The 9147-nt window shown below is 32.3% G+C and overlaps 1 protein-coding gene across 1 annotated transcript in view; it reads left to right on the top strand.

Moving 5' to 3' along the window:
- The window catches only part of LOC106463321 (probable 2-oxoglutarate dehydrogenase E1 component DHKTD1, mitochondrial), a 62233-nt gene that overhangs the window by 14932 nt on the left and 38154 nt on the right, over positions 1–9147 (top strand). The window contains exons 6-8 of the mRNA XM_013923338.2: positions 1252–1267; positions 1915–2012; positions 8865–8928. Of these exons, the coding sequence (XP_013778792.1) occupies positions 1252–1267; positions 1915–2012; positions 8865–8928 (178 nt within the window). The remainder of the gene's footprint in view (positions 1–1251; positions 1268–1914; positions 2013–8864; positions 8929–9147) is intronic.

Raw genomic sequence — 9147 nt, 5'->3', positions numbered from 1 at the left:
TTTTATGTTATATACATTTTAATTACTTTGTTTCAAAGGAAACCTTTCAAGAAAATACTCAAACTGCAGTTTTTGTGTCATATGATCCACGTGCTTTGCAAAATCTTGACTTTAACACCATTCCTCTCTGAGACACACATGCTGGCACATACAGGCAGTTTATCACACTAAGTATGTATGTTTAACCTAATTGCCATGTACGAGCTAAAGTCTGCAAGCTGGGATGTTTGGGAAACAGATATAAATTTTCAACCTTGATAATTGCCAGACCTACCTTCTATACTTTGCCTTAAGATCTACAATGTACATGTAGTTAGTTGACACATGTGTTTATAGTCATTAGAAAGAAGTGGTTAGGGCATTTGACTAGCAATCTGAGGATCATGGGTTCAATTTCCTGTCCCACCAAACTTGCTTGGCCTTTCAACTGTGGGGGTGTTACAATGTTATGGTCAATCCCACTATTTGTTGGTAAAAGAGTAGCCCAAAAGTTGGAAGTGGGTGGTGATGACTAGCTGTCTTCCCTCTAGTGTTTCACTGCTGAATTAGAGATGGCTAGTGCAGATAGCCCTTGTGTAGCTTTGCATGAAATTCAAAAACAAAACAAACAAACAAACGAATTGTTTCTTACCTAAATATGCTATAGCTAGAGAGACAGATAAACTGTATTTAGGGCTTACTTTTGTATATTAGTTAATTATGTATTATGTTTGTTTTAAAAATCATAATTGAACTGTTTAATGATTTTTCTAAGTTTAACTTGTTGCCTGGATTTTGAAAGGTTATAAACAAGATGGTGTGTGTAAGAGCCATCTTGTTTTGACAACGCATCTATGTAAGAAGTCTGCTGAAATAACTTTGAAAAGCCTTGTGAGCATCAGTTTGTGTATGGGCATAAATAATAATAGAAGATGAATTTGAAAGGAAAATTAAAAATAAACTATAAGTGAAAAGATAAAACTTGAAGTTACACACAGGAAAAATAAGACTATTTTAGTGGATTTTTACAAAGAGGTGAAAAGTATGTACATATTTCCACTTGTTAATTTTAAACATTTCATTGCACTGTAAGTTGATGATAATATGTATATTTAGTGATATAGTAGAGAAAATTTAAAATAAAATATAAATATTTACCTTAAAAAACTTTTGATATTTATTTATGTAGTCCTAGAGATTATACAAATGAAATATGAAAACTGTAAGGTAAAAAATAGTATTTTTATACTTCATATAAAAATCACCTTGCAGATGAACTATTCAAAGTGTGAGTGCAAATAACTACACCAAATATAAAATTTTATATTAGAAATAGTAAAATAAATCAAAATTAAATGTTTTATTTTTCTAAAACTACAAAGTTTTAGGAACATTCATATCAAATTTTAAACAATTTCCTCTGCTAGTTTTATTTTTGGAACGAAATATGACAAGAGTGACATTATATGCTATGAATCGTAGCACGTGGTTGCCATAGGGTTAACTTGTCATGCAAGAACTCTCATGTTTACAGAATAGAATGTATTATAACATATTAGTATTACAGATTGATGGCCCTAGTATAGTGTCACACTTCTCGGATGTGTACATTTTCTAAATGACTGGATCATCACATGGGTATGGTGGTTCTTTAATGTATATATACATACACACACACACTCACACACATGTTGTCACACTTCTTCGTGTATGTCCTGTTTAGCATAAATTCATATGTATAACTTATTTGATTATTTATTTGAAAATGAATTTGATTAGTCACAGTTAAGGGGAAATTTTATTCTCAAGAGTCAAAAATCCACTATATTCTGGCCATTAGAAAAACATGATTTTCAAAATGTAGTGTTAATTGCAACAATGTTTCATAGTGGAGAGGGTTTAACATTACATATTTCATGATCTAAACATTTTTAGGTGGAATTTCTGACATAGTTATTGGAATGCCTCATAGGGGACGCTTGAATTTATTGACAGGTCTTCTCAACTTTCCTGCTGTTGCTATGTTTCAGAAGGTAACAGTAAAACTCTTTTTGCATAATGCATTTGCCTCTGAATTTCTGAACTGTGTTTTTATTTACTGAATGTAGCAGAAAAAATATTCATAATCTGTCACTGACTGTTTGGAAAAAAATACATAACATTATTCAGAAGCATGTTGACTGTTTTTTATTATCATAAACATTCCTGGTTGATGTCAAGTTATGAATGTATTTTCTTTTCTTTTTTTCAATGTAACTTGGTAACATGTTAACATGTAGTTACTCTGAAAAGTAGCTTATAAATCAGTAATAGCTTTTACAAACCAGCTATTCTAGCTGTGATATTACAGGTATATTTCTCAAAATTCATTGCTTTATTAACTGAATTTAATAATTAACATATTTTAATAACAATATAACCATAAATATATTTACAGTCCTTAATCATGAATGGATAACTTGTACAAAAAAAAGACTGTGTAAGTAACAACGTTAACATGAACAAAAGTTAGTTCTTCTTCAAACTTTATTTTTCTCTTTATTTCTATTAACAAAATGCTACTGAAACAAATGTAGATTCTGTTTTCATTTATGGATCAACACAAAAACTACATTTTGCTAAGTTTATCTCACAGCTGCAATTGGTAAGAACTTATTTTATTTCCATTCAATTATTTTGAATATTATTTAAATATTTCTTTTATAGTTTTTATTAACTTTTTAAAATATATTAAATTTTGTAGTGATAAGTACTTTGGTGTAAAAACAGAATTAACAGTTAGAACATCTTACTTAAAAAAATAATTCAAAAGTTTCAAAATTGAGTCCATAATGATTTTGAATGTTTATTAGTAAAACCATATACACTGAAATTAAGGATCTTAATACAACAATATAGTATTAATGATATCTGGACATCTTATTCATTCCACGCCACTTATATCTATGATATCTTACTACTTAAAAAATGGCACGACTATTGACAACATACATAATTCAGGTTGTTGGTGAAATTCTGAATATAACTGTTAACCTTAACAACAGAGTATCATGTTTCATTTCACCTGCTGTGTAACTCAGATAAATTCTCATTTTAATAAAATTAATTAAATCTTGCAATAAATTCAAGAATTTGCAGGACAATAGACCTGTTCATGTTATATTACAGGAAAATGCTGATTGCTTAGTTCAGTATTCAAAGTTTTCTTTATTCAATAGTTGTGGTCCTACAGTATATCTTTTTTTTTTCAGTTTGCTTAGTATATTATTGTTATAATATGAAAAACTTGCTAAAAAATGCAGACTTGTTTATGTCTTGTCTACATAAAGCTAATACAATCACATATAGTAACTTTGGCTAATATAGTCATGCATAGTTAACTTAGATGATCTAATCATATATAGCAGCCTTAGCTAATATTTTTATGAATAGCAACCTTAGTTAGTATAACCAGGTATAGTAAACTTATCAAGTATAATACAAGCATAATGAGCGTAATCAGACATTGTAACCTTGATGAATACAATTAAGTTTACTAACCTTAACAAATATAATCATGTTTAGCAACCTTAGTTAACATAATCAGGTACAGCAACCTTAGCTAATCTAATCATGTTTATTAGTAACCTTAGCTAATGTAATCATGTTTAGCTAATATAATCATGTAGAGAAACCTCAGCTTATATAATCAGATATATTAACCTTAGCTAATGTAATCATGTTTAGTAACCTTAACTAATATAATCAGGTATAGTAACCTTAGCTTATATAATCAGATATATTAACCTTAGCTAATGTAATCATGTTTAGTAACCTTAACTAATATAATCAGGTATAGTAACCTTAGTTTATATAATCAGATATATTAAGCTTAGCTAATATCCTCGGACATAGTAACCATATCAAGTATTATTTTTTATGTTGGAATCTTCTATTTATGTCGTTCACTTTTTGCTTTACCTTTTTAATGCATAAAAAAATTAATTAAAATTGTTTTTACCTAATGAAATCATAGTATATCATGTAAAAGTAAAGAATAAACACCAAAAAGTGATGTAGGCCTGGTAGTGTGCCAAGTGGAGAGGGAGCTGAGGGGTTGGTCGGGGTCCAGGGTGACCCTCACTGACAGCAACATGAGTTGGGAGGGTGAGCAGGTCTTGTTTGTTTTTTCCAGATATGGTCTTAAACTCCTGCCCCCCAGTGGCACAGCAGTATGTTTTCAGACTTACAATGCTATAAACTAGGTTTTAATATCCATGGTAGGTAGAGCACAGATTGTCCATTGTGTAGCTTTGTTCTTAATTACAAACAAACTCAAACTCCTCTCTTATCTTAACCACTGGCACAGCATTAGTCATGAATGATACAACTATATTGTATAAATATTAAACTTAGCATGCTAATCTAAATCACTAAAACTACTATATAAATGCCTAATATTTACACTATATACATTTTTCCCACTGTGTTGGTGTGACATCAATGGGGCACTGGTAAAACAAATATCAGCTGCAATTTCAAATGGTGGAGAGATAAACTAAAACATCGTATGATGCATGGAGCAGTGAAAGGGTTAATAAAGAAAAAATCATTGTAAGCTGATCTGACCCTAGAATTTTTGATGATGTTATGACTCCATCAGCTTGTTGAATATTTTCTAAACAATTTTTCGTTTTCCTTCCATCTCCCACCTGTACTCCCTGTTGGATCTGGTTGGCCTTCTATGTCCCGTACCTACTGTGGGTTGCTTCATCGCCTTCAAGGCTTCTTTCCGTTGGTTCCTTTTCCTGCTGTTTCATTCCCTGACACCACCTTTCTGTTTGTGACTTGTTCCTTCCTCACATACCATTTGGATTTGGCTTTAGATTCAGTTGGCCTTTTCTTCCTTATCTCCTTTTTACCCATAATCAATTCTTGGTGTCTTGACTCTGATTAGACACCTTCTCTTTTACCTGCATCTCATCCTTGTTGTACATTGGAGATACATCTTCCATCAAGCACTGGGACTACACCTCATATGTTTATCTCCAATTATCTGCTTCAGGAAGCTGTTTTTCCCCATCAGGATAACGTGTTCCACCTGTTACCATCCTTCACTATTTGGTGAGACTGTGACTGGGTAAGATACTTTTTTTGTATATATACCTCTTCTTTTTCAGAGGCATGTCCCTTTATTTCTTTATGGATCCCACTCTGTGGCGAGTGGTGTCTGTCCAGATATATACTTAAACTAGGCAAATCTGTACTGTAAAGCCATGATGACTTAGCAGTTATAATTTACATGGCCACTAAATGCACACTGTTGAGATGGGATGTTCCACAAGCTTGCTTGTAGGTTTTCCTCTTGATATATTTGCTTCATTCATATACCCATTCTGTACTGTAATCACCCATGAACTTCATGGGTAAAGCAGGAGGGGATAGCTGCTCATCCCTGCCATTCCATAGATTGAATAAATCGGGAGTGGTCTGCTTTTTAAAATAGAGTTTTCATGGTCTCCCGATGCTCTGTTTCTGGTTTTGATATTTCTCTGGATTTTCCAACCCATTTTCTCCCCCTTTTTCTTTCAGTGGAGCAAGGGAGTCCTTACCACTTTCCAGTTCCAAGCCGCTGGGTTGGTGGACAATGGAGGCATCGTCCTGAATGTAATAGTGATAAAATATACACATAATGATAAACCCAATCAGAGTAGAGCAGTGGTGTTCTGCTGGTGTAGATGACAAGATGTCTTCTAATTTGATGCTCCATCTCTGTATGGGTTTATTGGAAGGGATGTTGGAGCTTTGGAGTGAACAGTCAAAATTGCAGTTCACCCCTTTGATTGGGATCCATCATCCTACCCCCACATGGAAGTCAGTTCACAGTGGCTGGGTTTTGGATTCAGAGCCGAACCAATCAACATAAGTTCTCAAACATGTATTATAGATGTCTCTGTTTCCTCATACAAATCTACTCTTGTTCCCTCCACCTGTTGTGGATCACAGTGGTGGAACTTGCAGATTAATATGGTTCTTCCTCTTATGCTATCCTTCAATGATTTTCTTATTCTGAGGATGTTATTGCACTGGGGGTTGATTTTAATTGAAATAGTTTACATTACAGAAACATCTTACCTGTACCCATCATTCGGATGTTGGGTTCAGGAATGGTCTAACAATTTATCACATCGCCATCATGTGTCCTGTTCATGGATCTGGGAGTACAAGATTCCCTCCAGTCTGCTGAACTTGAAGTGAAAAAGGTATGATCCTCTTTCCTACCCTCACATGGATGTTTGTTCCCGGTAGCTTGGTTTTTTATTGTAGTTGACTTATCAACAATATGATTCTCATCCTACCCCTGCGTGGATGTTGGTTTCAGGCGACTGGGTTTTGAATGCAATTGACTTGCCATGTACAGTCTGTTGCACCCTAGCCACTCTACACCTAGAAGCACATCCTTTTACTGTCACCCAAATTGATGTACTCTATGGGATTGAGATTCCAACATACGTCAGAAGGGTGTGTTGCACTCCTATTGGTGGAGGATTGTCACATGATGATTTATATGTGAGATGCAGTTGAATCACGTTCATCTTAAGGTACATGGGAGCTCTAGGCTTGTTTCATGTAAAAAAAAAAGTGTATATAGAGGGCAGCACTGAATTAAAATAGCTATTTATGTTAGAGGATGTAAGTACTTATCAGAAATACATTTTCAGTATAGAAAAATTATAACACTGAGATTTTTCAGGCAAAGTAAAGTATTTTTATTCTTAACCAGAAAATCAATTTGCACTCAGAGCATTCAACACTTTGACTCTACATATTCATGGAGTAATGTTTAGTGAAAATACTTCATTAACTTTCTCAACACAGGCTCGGTCAATTTGACCACCCACATGACCTCTTTGTACTCATTTAAAGTCTTTATAAATTTAATACTTCTGACTTTCAATATACTGTGTATATATTCATAAAATTTGACGTTCACATACGAAAAATCATATTTATAAAATAAAGATTTGTCTATGAGTATATTGAGTATTTGTTTTGAATAGTCCGTATGCAAAGTAATTTTCATGTTAAAATGAAAAATACTTTTTCTCATCTCAAAAATCTCAAATTCCTTTTGTATAATCCCTAAAACCTTCTAAATACTTTTCAAACGTTTTTTTTTCAGTAAAACAATATAGTTTATCTGTTATTTTTTCTACCATATCTTAAAATGGGATCGGTCAATTCGACCGACCTCGTAACCACCAAAACAAAAATTGAAATAAACCTAAATTTCTCTTTTTAGAATGACTTCAAATTGTAACATGAAACTACATTCGTTTATCCTAAGTAGCTCTAAGTTTGTAACAGCATAAATCTATTTATAATCAAATTTTATTGTTTTATTGCCATTTGAACGTGTCTAACTACTATCTGTGCCATTATAAGTTGTAAATCACTCGGAGAACACGCAGCTCATGTTATGATAACAAATTACATTACCCACGAGCTTTTCATGTGTGTGCCTCATCAGATAATTTTATTATTATTTATTTTACCTAATCTAATATTAAGAAACCTAAAAGGATCTCTATTTTTACATTTTAGTTACTTTTATAATTATATGTAAAGAATAAACATGAAAAACAAGAAATAAAGTACTTAACCAATCTTCTTTTTTCGTGCTCTCAGTTTTCAAAGTGAGTTAACCTTAATTTTATTTTATGCTATAGATAGTAATGCACTTAATAATTTTTATTTAATTAAATAATGCACCAAAGAATATAGACTAATAACATGGAAAAAGTAGACAAATTCCCTTACCTCTCAAAATGTTTCTGGCTTTCTAACTGTGCGACAATAGCTGTTACAAATTCATCCAAGCTAGTCATTAACTTTCCCATGAGAACAATGTTGATACTCTGAGTGTCTGAGTGAAATTGACATCTAAATCTTCAGAACATAGCGTTATAAAACACGTCACTTGAAAGATGAAAACCTTGACTTTCCATTGGTTATAGGTAATATATAATGAAATGTAAGAGAAAACTATCAACGAATTATGAAAGAGAGGATGTGACAGGTGGGTGTGGCAGGAAGAGTCTGATTTTCTATTCAATAACTTTGTAGCCAAACAAAATGGAAGGGTATAAAGTTTATGGTTTCTCTGAACAATAACGATTTTATAGAGAGTAATTTATGTTTAATTTCTTACTTTATTGAGGGGTGGTGGATAAATTAGGGATGATGACATGCTAAGAGAAAATGTGTCACGTGGGTCACACTAATGGAAACTAAGGATTTTTTTTAAATATATCCTTGTAGAATTAAGTACTTAAAACTTGTATACTATTAAATTATATATTATAGTCTGATATTTTATGCTATTCTAATTGGTACAACATAAACAAAAAGTAATTTAATAAAATTTTGGATGTGAGACACTAAAACCTTGGGTCATGCGCAGTAAAGGATGCCTGTGGTGATAGGGTTAAAAGTTCTGCTTTTGTGTCTACAAATGAATTTTAATGCTTACTGAAAGCTTGCAAAATTTCATGAATATACATAAAACATATTAGAAGCTTTAATATAGAAACTCTAAAGGTCAATTTGGGGTTAATTTTTAGGTTGAATCGGTTTAGACCATAGAGAGTTAAACTGTGTGTTTTTATGTATGTGTGTGTGTGTGCATTTGAACACACACTAATTCACATACATACAGTTTAATATTCAAAATTTCTCTCTTATCCAACAACTGGTCCACTGCAGATGGTTGATTGTTGTTTGTCCAGTATACACCACAATCTGTAATTGAATTTCTTGAAAACTTTTTTTTTTTTCTGAAGAACTGAAGTGGATTGTTTTTTTAATTTTGTTTTCCTCATATTTGTTGTGTGTATTCTTCCTAGATAAGAGGCATGCCAGAATTTCCAGAGACTGTTTCTGGTGTTGGTGATGTTTTATCTCATTCATGTAAGTTACAATAACATTATACTTAGATTGACTTTAATATTACAGTCACAGATACATGTTTATGTTGAACATGTTGAGTTTTTATTGAGATGTATAACATGTAAGAATAATGTCTTGTTAATGATTCATAGGGTTGTGAAAGGTTGAAATAATAATAGCAGTAAAAGTATTAGGGTCCAGTAAAATATAAAGGTTAAGGTGATAGGTCCATTATTACCA

Source organism: Limulus polyphemus, unplaced genomic scaffold (assembly GCF_000517525.1).
Source record: "Limulus polyphemus unplaced genomic scaffold, Limulus_polyphemus-2.1.2 Scaffold1378, whole genome shotgun sequence".
NCBI lineage: Eukaryota > Metazoa > Arthropoda > Merostomata > Xiphosura > Limulidae > Limulus > Limulus polyphemus.
The sequence above is the reverse complement of the archived record's forward strand: the minus strand, read 5'-3'. Positions and strand labels throughout refer to the sequence as shown.